Raw genomic sequence first — 24,709 nt, 5'->3', positions numbered from 1 at the left:
CTGCCTTCCTTTCATTTAGAAATGATATCTAATTGGAGTCTCCATGTCTCTCTTTTCTTTCCCAATCAACAGAAGGAACTCAGTTTATGTTTGCTGAATACATGACTTAATCTAAGCACAAATAAATGGCAATAATTGAGAGAGTGCTGAGAAAAAGGTGGAATGTCAAAGGAGGAATTTGCTCTGGGCACAAGACCTGAACTACTTTGCTTAATATTATGTAGCAAAGGCAGTATGGAAGGACCATGGCTAAAATTTAGGCTCTCAGACTTTCAGCCTGAGTTTTTTTTATATGCCTGGCCTGCTCTTCCAACCTTCACATGGCACCCGGCCTAAGGCAGAGCATACCCAACCCCCTCAACCAACATCTGTGGCTGAAGAGGACTGCAGAAGGCAACCTACAACGTACGGTATTTTGTGGAAACTAAGAGGACATTGTAATCCTAAGGAATTGCTCCAGCACAGTAAGTGTGTGGAGTGTCGTTATTCAGAGGTTAGGCTCTAGAGTCAGGCAGACCTCACCTTGAATCCAGCCTCTGTCCTTCATGACACTGTGACTTGGACATATCTTTGGGCATTTGTTTCCTCAACTGTAAAATGGAGTTATTAAGGGTACTTGCTCCTCAGGGCAGTTGCAAGAATGAAACAAGATAAACCTATGGAAGTAACAAAGCATGATTCCTAGCACAAGTCAGAGGGTTTACGGATACAGATTTCTCTACTATGGGGCTTCTCAGAGCCTTCAACAAATACCTTCAATAAATATTAGCTATCATAGTTACATTCAAACATCATTAAACAATAGGGCATTGTGAGAACCTCCTATGTGTTAGGCACATGCCAGTGGGAGGTGGTCAGGTTTACTAGAGAGAGCTCAGCCTTTGGAAACTGACAGACTAGGCTTGTTGTAAAGATTAGAAATCATGACAACAATGATAATGATAAACTAACATTTATCAAGCACTTACTATGTGCCAAGTATTACTCAACGTACTTCAAACATACTAACTCATTTAATCCTCATAACAACCTTTTAAAGCAGGTACTATTATCATCTAATTTTCCTCGGTGAGGAAGCTGAGGCACAGTGGATAAGAGATAGCTAGTAAGTGGCTGAAAAAGGATGGGAACCCAGGTAGTCTGACACCAGAGCCCATGCTCATAATTATTACGTCAAACTATGTAATATATAAAGCTGTATAACAGGCCTGGAACAGGGTAGGTATTGAATAAATAGTAACTGTTATTGGGAGCTGGTGAATTGGTTCTTGACTCAGTGACTCCCAGGCTAGTACAGAATACAGATACTTAAAATATTACAATCTGGCTGGGCTTGGTGGCTCATGCCTGTAATCCCAGCACTTTGGGAGGTTGAGGCGGGCAGATCACCTGAGGTTGGGAGTTCGAGACCAGCCTGACCAACATGGAGAAACCCCGTCTTTACTAAAAATACAAAATTAGCTGGGCGTGGTGGTGCATGCCTGTAATCCCAGCTACTCGGGAGGCTGAGGCAGGAGAATCGCTTGAACCTGGGAGGCAGAGGTTGCAGTGAGCCGAGATGGTGCCATTGCACTCCAGCTTAGGCAACAAGAGTGGAACTCCATCCCAAAAAAAAAAAAAAAAAAAATTACAATCTATTAGAGATGGACACAAGAAGTACAGAGAAGGGAAGAATGGCACTACAGTCATTTGTTCCTTCAGTGCCTAGTTTGTGCCATGCCCTGTCCTTGTCCTCACATAAGATATATTGAACTGACTATGTAATCACATTGTGGTTAGTGCTACACAGGAGAGGCACAGGGTACTCTACATGACAGGAACCTGATCTAGTGTGTGTACTGGGGGGTGGTCAAGAAAGGCATCTCTGAAGAATGATTTCTGAAGGGAGGCCTGAAGACCCGGAGTGGTGGGGGTGGGGTGGAGAAAGCCATTCCACAACGCATAGGAAGCTCCTGAGGTGGGAACAAGCAAGCACTTTTGAGGAAGAGAAAGATGGCTGGTGTAAGGGGGAAAGACTCAGGGAAAAATGGGATTGGGGAACTGATTAAAGGGAACCCCCTTTAATCCAGTTTTAAAAGGGGTCCAGGGAAGATGGAAAGAAACCAGAGAAGCCCTATTCCAAGACATTGGACCTGGACCTGGGCTTAGAGAGGACAGGGAGGCTCTGAGTGACATTATTAGGACTATGTTTCTAAAAGAGAAATCATTTCACTTGAACACTTAGAGGTCATAAAACAAAAAAATAAATAAAATAGAAATCAGGGTTGCAAGGACTAGAAGGCCATTTTCTTTGGACTGGGGCCAGAGATTTTCTTCCACGAGGTGACGCTGACAGTTTTAAGGGACTTGATCACCTATCTTCATGTCCCTCCATGTTCTTTGCTAGCTTTTCGTTATGTTCCGCTTTCTCATTTCACCCTTCACAGCAGCTTTTTCCCATTTGATCAAAGAGAGGCTTGTCCTTCGTTTACCTTCAAATCTGACTCTGGTACATTGCCAAGTTGTAAAACCACCAGGAAATCAAGGGGAATTCTGAAATTTTGTTTCCCACGTTTCTTTGGTGATAATCAAGATGCTGTAACACCCATTCTAAGAATGACTTTTCTTCCTTCTGTCATCCGTATTCCTGTTAAGGCATGACACTGGAATGGGACAGTTTGGCCCTTGTTGGAATATTCCTAAGCCAGAGTCTGGTTTGACTGATGTTTAGACTATAAGGACTAGCTTTGTTAATTAGGTTATATTCCAGATCTGTTACATAGATTGAATGAGCTAAATTTGCTGCTCTAAGCTTTGACAAAAATATATTCAAAGTTTGTTATAAAATAAAATCATTTATACTTGAAATATATGTACAAATACTTATACACTATACTAAATAATAAATGTAAAAATATATGTGCATTAAAGTACAGCATAAGCAAAGGTATAGTAAAAATAATATTTCAATTTCCCTGACCCATTCTAGATGTATCAGGTTAACACAAGGTGTCTTTAGGTGAAAAAAGTTACAGGCATAATTGATAAGCCCTTTTGGTAAACTTCACAGAAATTGTGAAAGCAGAACAAATCTTGTTGTAAATTAGGTGCATCCAGTACTTTGCTTTGAATAAAAATGAAGGTGGCTCTAATCATATTGTTAGCTGATGAAAATAGTTTATCATAACGTGATTTTTAGCATGTAACTTGGAAGGAGTTTAAAGAATTTAGTGATACTGGAGCCTAGCGTGGTGGCTCATGCCTGTAATCCCAGCACTTTGGGAGGCCAAGGCGGGTGGATCACTTGAGGTCAGGAGTTCAGGACCAGCCTGGCCAACATGGTGAAACCCCATCTCTAGCAAAAATACAAAAATTAGCCAGGTGTGATGTCTGGCACCTGTCATCCTAGCTACTTGGGAAGCTAAGGCAGGAGAATCACTTGAACCTGGGAGGCGGAGGTTGTAATGAGCCAAGATCGCACCACTGCACTCCAGCCTGGGCAACAAGAGTGAGACTCTGTCTCAAAAAAAAGAAAAAAAAAAAAAAAAGAATTTAGTGATACTGCTATACCAACACTCCTTCCATTCCAGGTACTTATACTAATGTGAATAAAGTTCTTAGCACTTTAGCTATGGGAACCAAAACTTGCAATAGAATGGATGCTAAACTCAGCCGGGCGTGGTGGCTCAAGCCTGTAATCCCAGCATTTTGGGAGGCTGAGACGGGTGGATCACAAGGTCAGAAGATCGAGACCATCCTGGCTAACATGGTGAAACCCCGTCTCTACTAAAAAATACAAAAAACTAGCCAGGCGAGGTGGTGGGCGCCTGTAGTCCCAGCTACTCGGGAGGCTGAGGCAGGAGAAGGGCGTAAACCCGGGAGGCGGAGCTTGCAGTGAGCTGAGATCCGGCCACTGCACTCCAGCCCCGGCGACAGAGCAAGACTCCGTCTCAAAAAAAAAAAAAAAAAAAAAAAAAAAAAAAAAAAAAAAAAAAAGAATGGATGCTAAACTCTACCTCATTCTAGCAATCAGTAATATTTATCTCGAATACAGAAATTAATTTTTAAAGAAAGCCTCATTCTTCTCATTCAGATATTCATTTCTAAAACACTGTTTTTTTTTGCTTAATAATCATTGTAAAACTTTATACTGCATTAACAGCTTTCAGTCAATCATACCAATAAAAAACTCTTCTGATCAAATCAACACTTATGAACCTTACATCCAAGGAAATTTTAATAAATGAAATTTCGACCGGGCGCGGTGGCTCAAGCCTGTAATCCCAGCACTTTGGGAGGCCGAGACGGGCGGATCACGAGGTCAGGAGATCGAGACCATCCTGGCTAACACGGTGAAACCCTGTCTCTACTAAAAAATACAAAAAACTAGCCGGGCGAGGTGGGGGGCGCCTGTAGTCCCAGCTACTCCGGAGGCTGAGGCCGGAGAATGGCGTAAACCCGGGGGGCGGAGCTTGCAGTGAGCTGAGATCCGGCCACTGCACTCCAGCCTGGGCGACAGAGCGAGACTCCGTCTCAAAATAAATAAATAAATAAATAAATAAATAAATAAATGAAATTTCATGACCTATTCTACATCTTTCTTATAGAGAAGTGTGAAAATTTTTTCACTGGGAGACCATCAGGCTGAGACAGCTGTAGGGCCTTGGGTTCCTACGTAAGCCAACTGAATTTCAATGTAACCAGTAAAATGAAACTTAAGCATAACCAATCAAAGCATCAACTAACCTCTAACAAGGGACTTTCCTCCAATCAGACCCAAATAAGGCAAGCACCTATCTGCAGCCAATCAAGCCATTTCTTTGCTTTGCTTCTGCACTCAACCTATAAAAGCCTGCTGCTCAGGCCACTAAAGTGGAGTTCTCTGAACCTCTTCTGGTTCTGAGTGCCTGCCTGATTCATGAATCATTCTTAGCTCAAATAACTCTGTTAAATTTCATTTGTCCAAAGTTTTCCTTTTAATGGAAGTATGGGAGGAGTCCACAAAACTTTCAGGTATTAAAATACACAATTTTGGAATAAAACTCTGTGAGGGAAATAGAATGGAAATACAAATTCAAGGAGAAAAGGGAATGATGTAAAATTTTCAACACTTAAAGAACAGCTTATATATTTTTCAGAAGGCTGATAGTGGGTACTGAATGGTCTTTATAACAAGGGCTTCAGTTAAGAGTATCTAACAGTTTTAAAAAATACCAATGTTTACATTTGCCAGAAACGGTTCAATCCATTCTCCTGCCTCAGATTCCTGAGTAGCCGGGACTACAGGCATGTGCCACCATGCCCAGCTAATTTTTTTTTTGCATTTTTATTAGAGATGGGGTTTCTCCATGTTGGCCAGGCTGGTCTCGAACTCCTGACCTCAGGTGATCTGCCTGCCTCAGCCTCCCAAAGTGCCGGGATTACAGGCATGAGCCACCAAGCCCGGCCAATACTCAAACCATTTTTGATGCATAAAGATGGTAGTTTCATATTAGTTTCAAAAGCTACCTATAACTGGTAGCTATTTTATTTTTCCCGCAAGGGACCAAGATGAGATGGCCTTGGATGAATGGCTGACTAAATCCACAAGGATTTAGTCTGTGAAGGTGTTAGCCTGAGAATGTGTTAATAACTCGCTACTGGTGGAAGTGCAGAGCTGCAGAAGGGCCGAGGGAGGCCACCGTGGCCACAGAGATGAGTCAGGGAGTGGGGCAGGGAAGGGTGGGACCCAGAAGTGAAAACTATAAACCTCACAAGGGTGAACCCATCTAGGCAGCAAACACATTGGAGGCTAAAAGGTTATGCGGGGGCCAAGGGAAGACTTCCCCATTGCCCTCGGAAGGTTCGCTGAAAATCAACTGATAAAAGGCAGATTAATAGGCGAAAAGGCGTATACATTGATTTGATCGTCATTTCATGTGACATGGGAGCCTTCAGAGTGAAGACCCAAAGACAGAAGAGAAACTGTCATTTTTAGTATGGACGGCTGTGTAGAAATATGATTGGAAAAAGGGGCCTTGTGTAATGCTGATAGACTGAGTGGGGAACCCAGCCAGGTCTGTCTGTTGAGATTCTTCTCAGCCTCTCTGGGCAGCATTCCCTTCTTATATGAGACAGGATCCTCTCTGGAATGGGGGTCTTCTGACCTATGACCAGATAAAGTAGGTCTGATAATTTCCTTATGGCCAATTTTTACAAAGAAAAGTGGAAGAAAATTAGAGTAGTATTTTAGGTTGTATAGCTGGCTTTGCGGAAAGGAAGTTCTGTCTGTCTCTCTCTCTCTTTTTGAGACAGGGTCTCGCTCTGTCACCCAGGATGGAATGAGGCTGGAATGCAGTGACGTGATCTCAGCTCACTGCAACCTCCATCTCCAGGGATCGAGCCATAGTCCTACCTCAGCCTCCTGAGTAGCTGGGACTGGTGCATGCCATAACACCCAGCTAATTTTTGTATTTTTAGTAGAGACGGTGTTTCACCATGTTGCCCAGGCTGGTCTTGAACTCCTGGGCTCAAAGGCCGCCTCAGCCTTCCATAGTTCTGGGATTACAAGCATGAGTCACCTCAGTGATTCTGGTTTCGATGACCTGCCTTGGGGAAGAGGGATTGTAGTTTCTGTGGCTAGGCTGGTGGAGAAGGGGGGCCAGAGAAAGGAGAGCAAGAGAAGGTCAGAGAGGAACTTTTGCTTCTGAGGCTTTCTTTTTCGGGTATGGTTTTCTGATCCCCAACAGTCAGTATGATAATAAAGGCTGGTACTGATGGAGCACATGTTGTGCTAAGCCCTTTCTGTGCACCCTCCTCGTAGGGCCACAAACAACGCTATGAGATGGGTGTTACTATGAGTCCTATTTTTAGCATCTAAGCCTGACTTCCAGCCTCTTGATGACAATTACTCCTCCAGACTGTCTCCATTGTGTTCTATGAAGTGTCCTTCAAAGGTGGCACAGTCAATTAGGAAAAAAAACATAATCTTATCAGTGCTGCATTTCCACTAAGGACACAGGTGGCTGAGGTTTCTTTTAAAAGCCATTTCCAATAACATATGAATGTCCACATGTAATAACCAGTTAGAGACAGACATGATTAGCAATAGCCTAATATAACTCCACCTAAGCTGTTCAAAGGGCTTCATCAACATTAATTACGCCCCCAAACCCTTGTGAAGTGATGACAGGTCCAATTTTATGAGCATTCAAAGACAAGCCAAGAAGTTGCCACCAGCCCTGGGTTACATGGCTTGTACACACACCTACGAGACGCCCTGCAGTGCCTGACATAGGGCAATGGAGAGCAAAAATGACTCCCGCCAGCAAGCCCTTCCTCCAACACTCAGGTTGGAAACCACAAATGTGGGTGCCCAGTTCTGCTGCAGGGAGGGAATGGGTAGTACCTGGCCAGCTCCCACCTCTGGACCCCACTGGCAGCCTTCTCAACCTATTCTGCTCCTCTTTTTGCTGAGGAATCACGCTGTATGTCTTCACTGGGGTTATTTTAGAGGTGGAGCGTTCACAAGTACACATGCACGGTTAACCCAGAACAGGGATATTCCACCTTGGAATCAGTGACTTTGTCCCTTAAGCAAAGACACGGTGCAAAGTGGAACATATGGTTCCCAGCTGAGAGGCAGGGGTGAGAACTGTCTTGGGCGGCCCCAGGCTTGGGCACTGCCAGATCAGGTTGATTCTTCTGAGGCAACACCCAATCAGGCTCCCAACTATTTATCAAGTTGACAAGGCAGAGTAGAATAGACAGTGTCCATTGAGGTGGAAGAGAGGGAAGAAGGCAGGCAAATATCTCAGGAGCTGCTCCCAGTGGAGATCTGTTACCCAAGAAAGCCCAAGACTCGGCCAAAGTCACGGAATAAGCGACTGTCAGGGTCTCCCCACACCGCTCTGGTCCCAGTATTTTATGGGTGAGGAAGTATGAGTCCTCCCAACTACCAGGAGCCTTATATTTAGGGTAACTATATACCTTCCAAATAGGGAGACTCCTTGGATCACCTGAGGTCAGGAGTTCAAGACCAGCCTGGTCAACATGGTGAACCCCCGTCTCTACTAATAATATAAAAATTAGCTGGGTATAGTGGCACACGCCTGTAATCCCAGCTACTCAGGAGGCTGAGGCATGAGAATCACTTGATCCCGGAAGGTGGAGGTTAGAGTGAGCCAAGATCACACCACTGCACTCCAGCTTAGGCGACAGACTGAAACTGCATCTCAAAAAAAAAAAAAAAAAAAAAGGAAGACTCTGAGAATGAAAGGGGGCTCTATTAACATACACAGGCATAAGGCACAAACCAGGACCATCGTCACTCTACCCATGCTGCAGTCTCTCAATGGGGAGGGTTATTGGCAAAAGAAGTGAGGTGAGGGCAAAGCTACTCACCCCAGCTACACTACCCATTGACTGTGTGGCCATGGGCAAGTTAATTAACCTCTCTGTGCCAGTTTCTTCACAGGTAAAACGGGGTTATAACAGTACCTATCTCATGAGAGATTTTGTGAGGATTAGCACAGTTCCTGTCCTATAAGTAAATAATGTTAGCTGCTTTTATTATGATGATTACAATGGTCATTGTTAATTGGTTATGAAAGGGTGGCTAAAGGACCTATATTTTATTGCCAGGAAGACTGACAGAGGTTTCATGGATGAAAAGGTGATACTTGCGCTAGAAGGCTGGGTAGGATTTTCCAAAGGCAGAAGCAGGGAACGGTGCAGGCAGCTTCAGTTTGCTCATCTGTAAATTCCAGTCATTCTCATAACTACCCTATAGGACGGGTATACAACTTACCCACAGAGGGGTTACATGATTTTCCCCAAGTTATAATGCTAGAAAGTAACAGAGCTGGTGCAGAGAGCTATAATCACTGTGCACTCAGCCTGGGCCACACAGGAGACTCTGTCTCCCAAAAAAATAAGAAGAAAGGTAATAGAGGCAGGGTTTGAAGCCAAGTCTCTGATTCCAAAGGCCATGCTCTTAACACTCTGTTGTACCTCTAATTTTGGGTCGAATTCTGTCTTGGGGGTAGACACTTGTGAAAATGTATCCTCCCCACCTCCCTCTTAGACTATAACCAGGGACAATCTGTCTTGATGATCTATATCGGGGTGTCCAATCTTTTGGCTTCCCTGGGCCACAATGGAAGAAGAAGAACTGTCTTGGGTAACACATAAAATATGCTAACACTAATGATAGCCGCTGATGAGCTAAAAAAAAAAAAAAAAAAAAAAAAAATCGCAAAAAGTCTCATCATGCTTTAAGAAAGTTTATGAATTTGTGTTGGGCTGCATGCAAAGCTGTCCTGGGCTGTGGGTTGGAAACTTTATCTACATAGCTCCCGCCCCACCCAGCACAAGCTGGAGAGAGTAGGTGCTCAGATGAAATGTCTACTCGCTCAATAGAAGAATAGAGGCCTGACTTTTCCAGGCTGAGGTAAAGCTTCCACAGTGTCAATATCCTGCTGGGAGCTGCTTCCTGGGCAGCTCAGCCCTGGGGCTTCCTGTGGCAGAGTACCCTCCCCAACAACCAAAATTTATACCCTGATGGGCAGGGCAGAAGGCAGGGCTGCAACTCAAGGACGAACAGCTTGCTCCTAACTTCATCCCACCCATCAAGCTGGACTTAAGACTTGTCTCTCAATATTTTCCTCCTCCCAAAGGTAATTGATGAGTTGTGAGCAGCCTGCCCAGCCCACATGACCACTTTTCTGAGACCTGCCTGTAATGGTAGAGCCTCAGAAACCATGTTTGCCAGGTGGCATCAGCTGAGTGGCACTCCTTGGCCATCACCAACTGGACCAGGTAGATACCTTACCCAAGCTGGCCACTCAGGTCTTCCCTCTTTTGAAGGGGAGGCATGAGTTCCAGCACCTTCCAAGCTCCACTGCCTTTCCTGCCACAGGGTTTCATGAGCTACCCTGTTAGCCTTATAATAATTTTCCTTTTTGTCTCAGCTTCTCTGAAATGGGTTTTTACTCCTTGCAATCAAAATAGCCTTAACAAAATCGAGAAAGGAGACAGCTTTCCCTCAAAACCCCTCTCCCCATCCCCATGCAGAATTAACCACACCTTCACCTCTACTCTGTGTACCTTCATCTGTTCCCCTTGGAAACCCCGTGGCATTTCTGAGTCACATGCTTCCTACATGCCTAGTACATGGTCAGACACTGCGTTAGGTGCTTTTTCATTGATCCACATAGCCGTTGGGAGGGAAGGATGAAAACCAACATTTTACAGATGAGATAACAGGACCTCTGCAGTGTTGCACCATACACCCAAGGTCACTAAGCTAAGAAGGAACAGAGTGGGGATTTGGATCCAGGTCCTCTTCTCTTTACCCCACCCAGTACTTCAGTCAGCTCCATCATCATCACAACCATGCCTGTCCCTCACCTCAATTCATACATCCTTGGTAGAGTCATCATGAATTATTCATCTTTGCTCTGGCAGGAAGATATTCCATACTAGGCAACTGAATTGATTTTGTGATTAAAATGGAAACTTACTAGAAATCTCATCAGGGAAAGTGCTCTGAGTTTTCTTAGATTCTTATATTTGTCCACTTGGCATCCATTCATCACAGGGCCAATTGTATTAACTGATTTTTTATATTCTAAGGAGCATGCCTCTCATATGCTAACTAACCAATCCAGAGCTGCAAATATCTCCTTTATTAAACCCTCACACCCCAGGTCAATATTTCCCCTGCTCTAAATCAACCCAGGGCTACATACCAGACAACCCAGAGTTCTTAAATCAGCCAATCCTAAACTGTTCGCCCCGTCCTGCCGTGCCTTTCCCACAGAAAAACACAATAAAGGCTCTGATCTAAGCTTTCCCTACATGCCCTCTGCTTCTAACCAACTGACCTTGGTGTGTCCCGTGTGGCCCTCTGCAGCACGATGTGCCTCCTTCTTTTAGGAAACGTAAGCAACAAAAATCTTCTTCAATGGCATTAGCCATCCATGGAGTCACTCTGTCATCTCCATAAATTAAGGCCCAGGAAAAACTCAAGATAACAGCTTCTATCATTACATTAGAAATGGTGTAGACTCTGAATATTGCAAGCGGAATGGAATGTTCTGGTTCCTTCACAGAATGAAAGCACTCAGCACCTTCAATATGTAAGGCAGTATTCACTCAAGCTGACCAGCAGCTCCTGAATTTCCTCTGAAGTCAAGACTGTGCCACCATCAATGCGTTTTCTGACTTGAAGAGAGGGTGGTTACCCCTGCCGCGAGGGGAGTGATTAGCAGGGGCACAAGGAGACTTTTGGGTACTAGTAATGTTCTGTTTCTTGATTTGGGCGTCAGTAACATGTATGCTCCCTTTTCATTAAAATTTGACATCTAGAGCTTATGATTTGTATATCTTTCTGTATGCATACCATATGTCGATAAAAAGGTTAGAAAAAGTGTTTTCAGACTTGAAACCCTGCTCCATTTTGCATAATGCTCTGTGAAGCACGTGGACACCTCCAAAGACGCAAACAGTAACACTGCCTACTTGAGAAGAGTGTTTTGCTCACTTTGAATATCAGTGCTAAGACATGGTGGCCTAAGATCTTGATTTCTCAGGATGATGGAGCTGGTGCGGGAAGGAGCTTAGTAGATCATGTGGTCCAGAAATTCCTACACCTGGCTGATTATCTGATTCACCTGAAGAGGTTTTACAAAATGCACGTTCTGGGTTTCTAGCCTAGCTATGCAAAACCACAATTTGCAGGGGAGCAGAGATGAGGGGGTAAAAGGGTGAAGGCAGAGAGATGAGTCTGAGGCCTAGAAATTTGCATATTTTTGAGCTCCCCGGGTGTTTCAGGTGGTTAGGCAGGATTGGGGACCATCTATGAACTCTACCTCTTCATTTTATAGAGACAGAAACTGAGGCATAGAGAAGGGATGACACTTGCCCAAGATCACACAGCCAGAGATGACAGAGCTGGGCTAAGAACTCAGGTCTCCCAGTTCTCAGTCTGATACTCTTCCCAACAGAGCCCTAGATGAATACAGTAGCTGCACAGGAAGGGGAAACAACAGGCTTTCATGGAAAGAAGATCAAGGAGTGAGATGCCGACACTGAAACCATCGTGCCATCTTGGCTCTGAAACTGGTCTGCTTGGTGAGGCAGAGTCCGCTGAGAATGTCAGAGTCAATCTTTGCTCTAGAACGAGTCTACTTCCAGACAAATGTTCATAATTTCCATACATATTCCACCTGGCTGGTCAGATGGAATTAAAATGACAAAAGCCCTTTAATGACCTGCAGAGTCCCCTCCTTGGGCATGCTGGGGTGTGGTGGCAGCAGTAGGAGTCAGGACACTGGAGAGTCAGAGCAGTGCTGCAGTTAGGAGCATGGGTTCTGCAGCCAGTCTGACTTGGGTTTAAATTCTGGTTGCACAACTTACTAGTTGTGCCAGTCGGGGCCATCACTGAACTTCTCTGTGTCTCAGTTTCCTTGTCTCTAAAGTGGGGATAAAGATGGTAACAGCTAGCACTAGCACTTGACAAATGTTGGCCATTATGTGTGGGTCATTGCCTAAGGGCTTCACGTGAATACATTCATTTTATCCTCACCACCACCAGGAGGCAGCTACTATTCTACAGAGGAGGAAACCTGGACCTACTGTGTAGTGCTAGTGTGAAGATTACCCAAGGAAAGGCATGTGACGAACTCAGCACAGTACCTGGGATAGAATAAATGCTCAATAAATATTAGTCATTGTTATTATGGTCACCATTATTATCTAAAATTAACGGTTCTAGCTCTTCCTCTCAACTTGCTATAGGATCTTAAGTATGTCACTTCTCACCTCCCAGCCTCACCGTTCCAGTCCATCAAATGAGAGGTTTGATGAGATGATCTCTAAAGTCTCCTTTAGCTCTAGGGTATTAGCAGTCACTGATCTTGTTTTCTTTCTTTCTTTCTTTCTTTTTTTTTTGAGGTGGGGTCTCACTCTGTCACCCAGGCTGGAGTGCAGTGGTGCGATCTTGGCTCACTGCAATCTCTTCCTCCCTGGCTCAAGTGATCCTCCCAACTTAGTCTCCCGAGTAGCTGGGACCACAGGTGTGCACCACCACACCTGGCTGATTTTTTGCATTTTTGGTAGAGACAGGGTTTCATCATGTTTGCCCAGGCTGGTCTTGAACTCCCGAGGTCATCCACCCATCTCGGCTTCCCAAAGCGCTGAAGTTACAGGCATAAAGCACCACACCCAGCCTCTCTGATCTTTAAAAAAAAATTTTTCAATAAATCCAAGTCATCGGATGCTGCATTGATAGGTGTTTAGAAACACTTAAATCTGACGTTAAAACCCCCCTTTTTAAAAAAGGTTCATTCCCTTCTGCCTATTCATTGTACCTATATGACTATATCTAAGGAAAGGATGAGAGATCTGCACAGAGGTTTACACTCCAGGATGTTCACGGTTTACAGCCACTCCAGATTAGAGACAGCCTGAATATCCAGCAATGAGGATCTGTCGAGCAAATTTTGACACAGCAGCTCAACAGATTATTGGGCAATCATTCAAAAAGTATGCTTTCAGTCACCACTCGATGACATGGGGAAATATTCCACAAGTAAGGTCAAGTTAAACAACCAAGATACAAAACTTCATGTGCAATGTGACCCCAAATTTATACTACTAGAAAAAAACAAGGATCTATACTGAAATATGAATGAAAATTATCTCCAAATAATGGAGGTGATATACATACATACATATATATGTGTGTGTGTGTATATATATATATATATATACACATATATATATAATTTTCTTTCTTTTTTTTGGCAACAGGGTCTTGCTCTGTCACCCAGGCTGGAGTGCAGTGGTGCAATCATAGCTCACAGCACCCTCAAACTACACTTAGGCTCAAACTATCCTCTCGTCTCAGCCTCTTGAGTAGTTAGGACTTCAGGCGCATGCCACCACACCTGGCTAATTTTCAATTTTTCTGTACAGATGGGGTCTCACTATGTTGCCCAGGCTGGTTTCAAACTTCTGGCCTCAAGAGATCCTCCCACCTTGGCCTCCCAACGTGCTGGAATTACAGGCATGAGCCACCATAACTGGTCCAGAGTAGGTGATTTTTTAAAAACTAAAATCTACTAAGTGGGAATGCATTCCTTTTATTCCATACCTTTTATGATGTATCTCTGCCTCCCTATTTTTACGTATTTTAATGAGCATCTCTTTTTTTTTTTTTTTTCCTTTTTGAGATGGAGTCTCGCCCTGTTGCCAGGCTGGATTACAATGGCACCATCTCAGCTCACTGCAACCTCCACCTCCAGGGTTCAAGCAATTCTCCTGCCTCAGCCTCCAGAGTAGCTGGGACTACAGGCAGGTGCCACCATGCCCAGCTAATCTTCTTGTTTTTAGTAGAGATGGGGTTTCACCATGCTGGCCAGAATGGTCTCGATCTCTTGACCTCGTGACCCACCCACCTCCCAAAGTGCTAGGATTACAGGTGAGAGCTGCCGCTCCCGGCCCATCTCTTTTCTTTTGATTACACATTCCCTTGTCTGTGTGAAGGGCCTGCCTGTTTCTGCCAGTGACAGGCATACAGACCCCATGTATATCTGTTAGCCAATGCAGAGCACTGTGTAACTTTCTTGTTAGGAAAATACAAATTCCCAAACCCCAAAAAAGCCCTTGCCTTGTAGGAGAAGGAAGTCTCGCTCAGGGCGCTGGCGCTACTTGTGGGAGGCAGCTGCTGCAGCTGCAGGGCTGCGCTGTGGGCTCCGTCCATGGTGGTCTAGTGGTGCATCCCACTGGGGCTGGCTCAGGAGGTGGAGCTGCTGCTAGGCGGGGTCCAGGCCAGATGCCATCTCTCCTCGTGGTGTTCACCTCCCTCCAGCAGCCATCACTTCCTCATGCCAAAAGAATGCTTCAAGGCTCTTTTGGCTGATTTACAGCCTTCTCCTCAGCTTCACTCAGAGAAGTGCCAATCTCCGTGGCTCTCCCAGCAGACAGAGAGGGGCGTGTTTTCCAGTTCTTGCGGTGCTCTAGGGTGGTGGAGAGGAACATTAAAAATGCATGGACAAGGAAACACTGAGCCCAGCTTTGTTACCTGAGAATACCATTCAGATAAAACATAACCGGCCATGACAAGTGAGTCCATTAAAAAAATTCTTCAAAATTCAATTCTAGCTGTTAAAAACAAGTTCTATCATGCCTTTGTCCTCCCCTTAATACAAACCTGACTCATCTATCTCAAAAGCTTCCTCTCTGGCTCTTAAATGTCCCCTTTCCTCCTCCACTCTGCTTCCTTCCTCCTATCGCACCCAACTTAAATCCTCCCTTTTTCCATAGCTCTTGAGCACAGTAAGTAGAATACTAACTTCTCCAGTTCTCAAAAAAAAAAAAAAAATTCTACTACCACAAAAAGGGAACATTTAAGTTTCAACTTGGGAAGAAAAGAATCAGAAGAAAAGCTACCTCCATGGAAGACAGAAGAACTGGCCTACTACCGAGGGTCAGCCTGACACAGGTGAGGAAACACTGGTCTTGGAGGTGGAAAGTTACCTGTGTGACCAGGTAACTTTGCCTCTCAGAGATTCAGTTGCCTCCTCTGTAAAGTGGGGGTAATAACATGGCCTCAAATAAACCCAGCAATGATGATAATCCCTGCTAATTTCATTGGACTTATATTTTCAGTGCTTCCCAAACTGTTCCCTTTTTTGGAGACAGAATCTCACTCTGTCATCTAGGCTGGAGTGCAGTGGCACAAACATAGCCTCCACTTGCTGGGCTCAAGAGATCCTCCCTCAGCCTCCCAAGTAGCTGGGACCTCAGACGTGTGCCACAAGGCCTGGCTAATTTTTTTTGTAGAGACAGGGTTTTGCTTGAACTCTTGGGCTCAAGCAATCCACTTGCCTCAGCCTCCCAAAGTGCTGGGATTACAGGTGTGTGCCACTTCTCAAACTTTTCTACCAAACAGAGAAGAGAAAGTATACTCCTAGTGTCCTAGGAGGCATGGCCAAAATCCTACTTAAAAGTGTTAGGGGTTTCTTTGAGGACTTTTTATACATTTTTAAAAAATGTATTCTACTGCATAGTCTATATTTATTTTAATAGAAAAATGTTTTAAATTGCTTTTGATGTGCCATGTGCTACCCGTTTTACTTTTGCCAGGTTATTTAACTTTTCAGCCAGTTTCTCCAGCTGTGAAATATAGATAATAATGTTCCCACCCCACATGGCAGTCTTGAGAATTTGATGAAATTATACATGTAAAATGCAGGCATAGCAAATGGTCCATGAATGTGAGCTGCTGTTAGGATTAATTTTATTCTCCCATGTTTAATTATTTATTTTGCCCACTCTTTTCTCTCTCATGCATTCATCCAACAAATATTTACTGAGGGCTCACCGTGAGCTAAACAATTTCTGCCACTCCCTGAGGCTTCAGAGAGCTGCCTCCTGTGTATCCTGTAGCTGCCAGTTCCTTCTGCTATCCGGCCCTAGGTTCAGGAATTCTGGTTCATGGTGTGAATAGCACATACATATGTGATGAGGCGAACACCATGTCCAGCACTAGGAAACAACAGCTGCAGGTTTTGCACAGGGACAGCTACAGAAACCATTTGGCTTGGTTTCACTGTCAAAGGGCCTCAGGATGAAATCATTGCTACTACCTGCAGACGAGGTTATGTATCCAGTATACAGACATGAGATGTAAGCATTCACCGTGTAACTTTATCAGGTAATTCACACCCCATAGCTAGACCTCCCAGCCTGTAAAACCCTATGAATATGTGTTTCCAATCTTGTGGAAAGCATAACTATTCACTATACTTTCAGGTACATGTGAAAAGCATTATTGTGTTAAATGTCTGTAACAATGTTTTAGCATTTGTAATAACCATAAGAGCCTTAAGAGTGGCTCAGGGCTTTCTACCTCTGAGAGGCCCCGAGAAGCATTCGACCATGAAGCAGTCATGAAATTGAGGAGCACACACTCCAGTGAGGTGTCTGCGGAATACCCTGTTCAGTTGCTCCCAGCTGAGATCTAGCCCAGAGCCTGACAGTGACTTGTATACATACCAACCGACTCACTAAATGCAGGCCAGTTAAGCACCACGTGCGCTGTGGCCCCTTCACAGTCAAGAATGCCTTTCTAAGGCCTAATCAACCGCAACTCCAGAGCTCCAACAAGCAGATATACACAGCCTCACCTACAGGAGGTCAGAGAAAGCCAACAGCCCTTAGCAACATGTCAGTCAAGGGAGTGGTGGGAACCCAGGCCTCTTAACATCCTTTAGACTAGTTAGTTTGCCCAAGTGCTTTTCTGGTTTTGCTTTTGTTTGTGGTGGTTGGCATTGCTGTGGTTTAATTTTTTCTTCTAAAAAGCAGCTTCCCTCTCTGCCTCAGGAACTCCCAGGCCTCTGAGGCATTGCCTGCAAAGATAGAAGGCTCTCCCTCAGCTGGGTGGGAGTCCGGACTGAAAGCCTGGAGGAACCCTTTGCAAGCTGTACTCCCTTATAAGACACATAATCTTTGCCTGGTGACTCTCTTTTCCTGATTTTGAAGCATTTCTCCAGGACCTGCATATGACCCAGAGGCAAGCAGTCACCTCTGCATTGTCAGCCACCCCACAATTAGAGCACGTGGTCACTGACCCAAGAAAGGAATGATAATTCACTAGGTGCTCTGCTTCCATTCCCACCCCGTTTATCTCGTTGACGGATTTCAGCAATCCCACCGAGCACGTTTTACAGACTAGAGAGCTGTGGCTCATGGCCGCTTAGGATAGCGTCAGTATTCGAATTTGCCTCTTTCCGAACAAATCAATAAAACACACTCTTTCCCACCACCTGACGATCTGGGTTCTGGAGGTGAGCGCCAGTTCCCTGCCAAGCTTCCCGTTCCTGGACTTTGGCTCACGAGAAGGTTACATTCTTCTGTCCCCTCCCATTGAGCTGGAAACTCTACAACTCGAGGAGACAGCACCTCTGTTCCAGAACCGGGCTTAGACCAAGAACGCCTCCCCTCATCCCACCTGCTAACTCCACCATCTGCTGCCGCCAGGAAGTCCGAGCCGTTCGGCACGAAGAGGAGAAATTCTGGCAAAGTTACTCCATGTTACTTCCTGCTTTGGTAGAGCCTGGCATCACCTTTAGTAAGGTAGCCCATGCCCCTGTTCTTCTTAGCCTCGATACAAAACTGCAAAGAACATTCTGAGGCAACGGGACCCAGGTTGGCGAGGCTGGTGACAGCAACAAGGAAGGGTATGTATACTAGGGGACATTAGGTGACTTCGCTCTTTCCAGAAAAAACGAAGGTTAAATTCAATTCCCCTTCCTCCCAGTGTTAATCACTACTCACCGGCGGCGTCTCCTCTAAGGCCCACCTATCAAAACCTTCTGAGAAATGACTTGGACTCCGTGCAACCCGGAGGCACAGCCTCCTTCATCCCTTCCCAATTCAGAGCTGCCAAGATGCTGCAGTGTTTTGCTTTCAGAGGTCGCGATTTGATTTGCCAGGCTGCCTGCCAGTCAGAAATTGACAGCCATTTCGCGCAGGCGAGTGGCTGCGAGGACGGGGGGGTGGGCGGGACAGCCCCCGGCAATTGGCTGCGCCGCAAAGCTTGCTTGAAGGATAGGGGAGCAACCTGGGTCTAGAGTTTGGCGCTCACCTGGAGCGGGGACCCCCTAGCGGCCACAGGAAGAATGTTGCGGCGACTCGCCTGCCCCCTCTCCCGCTGTCCTAGAAAGCTCAGGTGATTGCTCGCCTCCACCTGCCCGGCAGGCGGGCCTGGTTTTAGCAGCCTACCAGGTGTCCTCCCTTCTTACCCCTATAGCCACCTTCTGGGCTTTGCTCCTGCTGTTCCCCTACCCGACGCTCTCATCAACTATTCAAATCTAAAACGTCCTTGAAGACCCAGCGCTCCCCAAAGCCCTCGCGAGACTTGGGGCCAAACATATCTCTACTTTCCTGCCCTCCTGGAACACCTGTTGGATACCAAGTCTCCCAGCAATACTGAAGGTCCTGAACCGAGCCTAGCGCTTGGTTGTTTCTATAATGTACATAATTATCACAGCTATGATAATTAACATGCGCATGGAGTTTTACAGATGACAAGCTTCTCATCGCTCACACGTTGTCATATACACGCATTTGCTTTCAGATCGTCACAGCCATGAGTGAGACATGAAGCCCGTTTACATACGAAGAAATGTCATTTGGGCCTAGACATCAACAATGAGAAAGAGGCAGTTCTGGTCTCAGATCGCGGGGCAGAGAAAGCTCCTTGGGAACCCAAGACAGGAACAAGCTGGTGCATTGTAGAAACTGCCCGAAGGCCAGCAGGGCTGTTGAGAGAGTTTTCTGGGGGCGTGGTTGGGGCTGCGATCTGAGGAACGGGCCAGGGACAGTTTATAAATAATATATTTGGGGCCCGGCGCAGTGGCTCATGCCTGTAATCTCAGGACTCTGGGAGGCCGGGAGGATCACTTAATCCCAAGAGTTTGAGACCAGCCTGGACAACATAGTGGGAACCCATCTCCACAAGAAAAAATTAAAAATTAGCCAGGCCTGGCGGCGAGCGCCTGTGGTCCCAGCTACTCAGGAGGTTGAGGCGGGAGGATCGCTTGAACCCGGGAAGCCTGGGCAACAGAGCAAGACCCCGTCAAACAAAAACAAAAACAAAAAAACTCGGATTTCACCCTACATTTAAAGGGGAGCCATTGGAGGACTTTAAGCAGGGGAGTGACAAGGTCGCTGTGACCACCCTGCCCTGAAGCATGTGAAGAGGGTCTCCTGGAATACCAAATGGCTGCCCTTGTATAGTCGCCCATGTCAATCTTTTTTTTTTTTTTTTTTGTGCTATTAGAAACAGGGCTTGGGGCCGCGTGTGGTTTCTCATGCCTGTAATCCCAACACTTTAGAAGGCCGAGGCGGGTGGATCACCTGAGGTCAGCAGTTTGAGACCAGCTGGCCAACATGGTGACACCCTGTCTCTACCAAAAATACAAAAAAATTAGCCTGGCGTGGTGGCGAGAGCCAGTAATCCCAGTTACTCAGGAGGCTGAGGCAAGAGCATCGCTTGAACCTGGAGGGCGGAGGTTGCAGTGAGCCAAGATTGCGCCACTGCACTCCAGCCTGGGCGATAAAGCGAGACTCTGTCTCAAAAAAAAAAAGAAACTGGGTTTGGATGAATGTTAATTCTCTTAGGTATATTCCCTGAAGCAGGATTTTTGAGTGAGCAAAATTCTAAGGCTTTTGGTTTATCACAAGATTTTTGAGGCATGGCCTAGATAAATCTCTTATTAGTTCCCCACCCCGCCACAGGTCCGGATGTAATTAACCTAAACCCTAAAATTCGGCCGGCTTCTCTGCGGACTTTGAAACGCCTCTAATGATTGGTCAATAACTTTTCACGTTAAAGAAACAGAGGATGCCATTGGCTAGAGTTACCTCCGGGACGGCGGAAGGTGGACTTGCGAATGTTAGGCCTGTGGTTGCCATAGCGACCGGGAGGTTGGGCTGGCCAGATTCAGCCGCCGGGACCGGACCAGGTAGGAGGTAGTTTCGGCGGGGGGACAGTTTCTTGAGGTCGTGGGGAAGAGGACACGGCGCACCATGTCCTCCGCGTGGGACTCCCACGGAGATCCCCCGGCCTCCGGGTTTTTGCGTAATTCCACGGAGATCCCCCGGCCTCCGGGTTTTTGCGTAATTCCAGGGCCGAGCTAGGTGGAGCCCCGAGGGCGGGAAGAAGCCACCATGGTAGTTGCGCCTGCTTCGGGGCGTGTCCTCGGTGGTTCCACCCGAAAAGTGGTGACAGCTGGGGCTTGCCTGCTCCACCGACCTCCTGCGAGAGGCGTGGGCGTCCGACCCTTCTGGCTCAGCCTCCGCGAGTGCGCAAAAGTTGGGAGGCTTCAGTGCCTGGCAGTGGGTGGACGCCAAAGACCTGATCTCTACTCATAGGTCCCCCTTTGGCGGACCTGTCTTTGGCGTCCACCCACTGCCAGGCACTGAAGCCTCCCAACTTTTGCGCACTCGCGGAGGCTGAGCCAGAAGGGTCGGACGCCCACGCCTCTCGCAGGAGGTCGGTGGAGCAGGCAAGCCCCAGCTGTCACCACTTTTCGGGTGGAACCACCGAGGACACGCCCCGAAGCAGGCGCAACTACCATGGTGGCTTCTTCCCGCCCTCGGGGCTCCACCTAGCTCGGCCCTGGAATTCCACAAGCACCCCCAGCTCGGGGGGGGTGTCCCCCAGCAAACGACTTCCCTGCTCTGGGCCTCGATTTATCCATCTGTAAAATAAAAGGGTGAGATTGGAACCTGGTGGTTACTAGCGCGCCGCTAAATTTCCTTCCAGCTCCCTGACACACTTTCTCAGCCAACGAAGACTATCGAATGGGTTATTTACCTGAGAGTGCTTTGAAAAAGTGTAAACTGCTTTCAAGATGCTTATAACTGAGTAGATAAAAATCCCTACGGTTGAAACTACTCAGGACATCCAAAAAAATTCCATCTAAAGTATACATAGTTTAGTACATGTTTGTATACCCTGTACAGTAACATGTATAATGTAAACTATGTGATAATACTTAGCATATATAACTGTTTTAAAAACATAAAAGATGATAAAATGAAACTGTGCCTATAGTTGTGACCATGTGAGCTGTCCTTATGGAATCTAACGCCTGCAGGAAAGATATTATGAGCACATCTATACACACAATTGCCAAAAAGGGTCTACTTCTAGTATTCATTCATTCATTCATTCCACAAATATTTATGGAGAAAATACTATTTTTAAAAAGTCTCATTACTATTATTATTATTTTTGTACAGACAGGACCTCACTATGTTGCCCAGGCTAGCCTTGAACTCCTGTCTCAAGCCATCCTTCCCCCTCAGCCTCTCGAAGTGCTGGGATTACAGGTGTGAGCCACCATGCCCAGCCAATGGAGCAAATACTATATGCCAGGAAATAGACTGAAGATTCAGAGATGAACTTTCTTTTGGGGAAGATCATAAATAAAGTAATAAACATACAATATAATGTTGGGTAGTGAAAAGTGCTTTGAAAAAGCAGAGTAAGGGGCTAGAGAGAGATTGGTTAGTGCTTCTTAGGAGAGGGTGGTCAGGGAAGTCATCCCTAAGAAGGTTTGAACAGAGAGTCTCATGAATTTGGCGACAGGACCGCAGGATGATGCCCCGGTACGGTGAAGAAAGGAGCTCCCCGTGCAACACGGAGGTATATGGCAAAAGCCAAGGAAGTCCCATGTGGAGAAGAAGATTAGTCTTTAGGTGGTGAGGCATGACAACTGCCTTCAAATTCTTACAGACTAGTCATATAGAACAGTGGCTTTCAAACAGTTTGACTGTGACTCATGGTAAATGCATTTTATATTGTGATCCAGTGCGCACACACGCATATGACAAACTAAAACTTCACAAAAGACTACAGACTCTGACTTGCATTTTGAAAATCACCAATGTGGAAGAGAGATGAGACTTATTTTGAGTTGATTCCAAGGGTGGGAATCAGGACAGGTAGAAAAAAAAAAACAGAGAATCAGCTTTGATTCAGGAAGGAACTTTCTAGCAATTAGAACTGCCCAACAGTGAACTTCCCCCAGGAGTTTTTAAACTGTGTTCTGATGAAACCTAGCATTCTGTGAATATTCAAGAGAGTCAAATATTTGCCCCCCACCCAGCCATCCCTTATTTGCTTCATATTTTGAAAACTGTATATAATATTCTAACTTCAGAAACCCAACCAGGTCAGGCACTGTGGCTCACTGTAATCCCAGTGCTTTGGGAAGCTGAGGTGAGAAGATCACTCAAGGCTAGGATTTCGAGACCAGCCTGGGCAGCACAGTGAGAAATTGTCTCTACGAAAAATTTTAAAACTAGCCAGGTGTGGTGGCAGGTGTCTGTAGTCTTCCAGCTACTCTGGAGGCTGCGGTGGGAGGATCACTTGAGCCCAGGAGTTTGAGATTGCAGTAAGCTATGATTGCATCACTGCACTCTAGCAACTGGACGACACAGCAAGATCCTATTTCTAAAAATAATAACAGCAAACCAATCATACCCACTTGGGTAGTAAACGTCAAAATTTAGCAAGTTAATATTTAGTGTGTGCTGCCTGAGAGATTATTAGAGGTTAAGGAGTGAGTAGAAATCAGACTTCCTGAGTTCAAAGCCTGATTCCACCTTTCTTCTAATGTGGCCTTGGGCAAGTCACTTAATCCCCCACCAAACTTCAGTTTTCTCATCTGTGAAAAATGGGTATTATACCTCACTGGATTGTTGTAAAAATTGCACGAGGTATTCCATGGAAGACATTTAGGACTGTACAGGCTCAATAAATGATAGCTATTATTTTAAGTTGTTAATTTGATATCCCTGTGCATATATTAAAACCCTACATTAATACAAGCCTGCTGCAGGACAGGCAGTATTAACCACTTCATATGGATCAGTCTGAGAGGAAGGTACTGTTATCACTCCCAGTTTATGGAGGAGGAAATGGGCTCAGAAGGTTAAGTGACTCATCCAGAATCAGAGCTAAGTGGCAGAGCATAATCTTGAACTCAGGACTGGATACTCTGGACTGCTGCACTGGCCCCCACCTAGGAATTGCTTAAACATATGTTGTTGATTCAGAAGGTGGTATATCTTCACTGCTCTTTCTTAGATTCTAGGCCCATGCCATCCTGTCATGAACAGTTATACAAGCAAGTGGACCAGTGAGGCACATTTGGGCAGTGCTCTGCTCACGTCTGGCCTGCACCTGCTCTCATCCTGCCTTCACAGGTATGCAGTGAGAAGACTGGAATAGTGTAGTCTTTTGGTGGTAGGATTGGGGATTGTTTTTTATTTGTCTGTTTGTTTGTTTTGAGATGGAGTCTCACTCTGTTGCCCAGGCTGGAGTGCGGTGGTGCGGTGTTGGCTCACTGCGACCTTCACCTCCTGGGTTCAAGCGATTCTCCTGCCTCAGCCTCCTGAGTAGCTGGGACTACAGGCGCACGCCACCATGTCTGGCTAATTTTTGTATTTTTGGTAGACACGGGGTTTCACCGTGTTAGCCAGGATGGTCTCGATCTCCTGACCTCATGATCCACCCGCCTCGGCCTCCCAAAGTGCTGGCATTACAGGTGTGAGCTGCCGCGCCCAGCCATGGATTGGGGATTGTTTAAAATTTTTTTGTAGCTTATCATATTTTCTTAAATGTTGACAGTGTACATACATTATTATTACAGTAGTCCTCCTTTATTCAAGGGGTATATGTTCCAAGACTGCCAGTAGATGCCAGTGAAACAATGGATAATACCCAAACTGATTACTGTCAATCAGACTATTTCCGTTCATATCTTCCACTCACAAATTTAATGCTCTTTCCATCTTGAGTAAGCACTTATCATGCTCTGTGGCTACTTACAGTCTGAGGTGAAGCACCAAAACTAGCACCAATTTTTTTCCCCTTTGAAATTTCATGGATAAAAGTTTTGTTCTTACTGTAGATCTTAGCAGCCTCAGAATACAGTTTTTTCTTGCCTTATTAAGTCAAGAACTTTCACCTTTTCACTTAAAGGAGGCACTTTACAGCTTCTCTTTGACATGTCCAAAGTGCTGGCGTCAGTACTCTTGTGCTTTGGGGCCATTATTAAGTAAAGTAAGAGTTACTTGAACACAAGCACTGAGACAACGTGTCAGTGGATCTGACAATCGTGATGGCTACTAAGTGACTAATGGTGGAGTAGCAAATACAGCTTGA

The 24,709-nt window shown here is 45.6% G+C and overlaps 2 protein-coding genes across 7 annotated transcripts in view; one reads left to right on the top strand and one right to left on the bottom strand.

The window, feature by feature from the left end:
* The window catches only part of NIPAL3 (NIPA like domain containing 3), a 59,019-nt gene extending 38,305 nt beyond the window's left edge, over nucleotides 1-20,714 (bottom strand). For 2 of the 3 annotated variants that reach the window (XM_010355731.2, XM_030913432.1), the window contains exons 1-2: nucleotides 18,304-18,456; nucleotides 14,633-14,981 (exon numbers count right to left, since the gene is read on the bottom strand). In XM_010355731.2, coding sequence (XP_010354033.1) covers nucleotides 14,633-14,725 — 93 coding nt within the window. In that variant the 5' untranslated portion in view covers nucleotides 14,726-14,981; nucleotides 18,304-18,456. Of the gene's footprint in view, nucleotides 1-14,632; nucleotides 14,982-18,303; nucleotides 18,457-20,394 lie in introns of those variants that run through there. The other variant, XM_030913431.1, reaches the window with a different exon arrangement.
* The window catches only part of STPG1 (sperm tail PG-rich repeat containing 1), a 61,081-nt gene continuing 56,759 nt past the window's right edge, over nucleotides 20,388-24,709 (top strand). For 2 of the 4 annotated variants that reach the window (XM_030913434.1, XM_010355734.2), the window contains exons 1-2: nucleotides 20,412-20,495; nucleotides 23,630-23,748. The gene's annotated coding sequence lies outside the window, so the exon portion shown is untranslated. Of the gene's footprint in view, nucleotides 20,496-23,629; nucleotides 23,749-24,709 lie in introns of all 4 variants that reach the window. The other 2 variants (XM_030913436.1, XM_030913435.1) reach the window with 2 other exon arrangements.

The sequence above is a fragment of the Rhinopithecus roxellana genome, chromosome 12 (assembly GCF_007565055.1).
Source record: "Rhinopithecus roxellana isolate Shanxi Qingling chromosome 12, ASM756505v1, whole genome shotgun sequence".
In the NCBI taxonomy this organism is placed as follows: domain Eukaryota; kingdom Metazoa; phylum Chordata; class Mammalia; order Primates; family Cercopithecidae; genus Rhinopithecus; species Rhinopithecus roxellana.
Note: the sequence above shows the minus strand (reverse complement) of the source record. Positions and strands in the feature narration are given on the sequence as shown.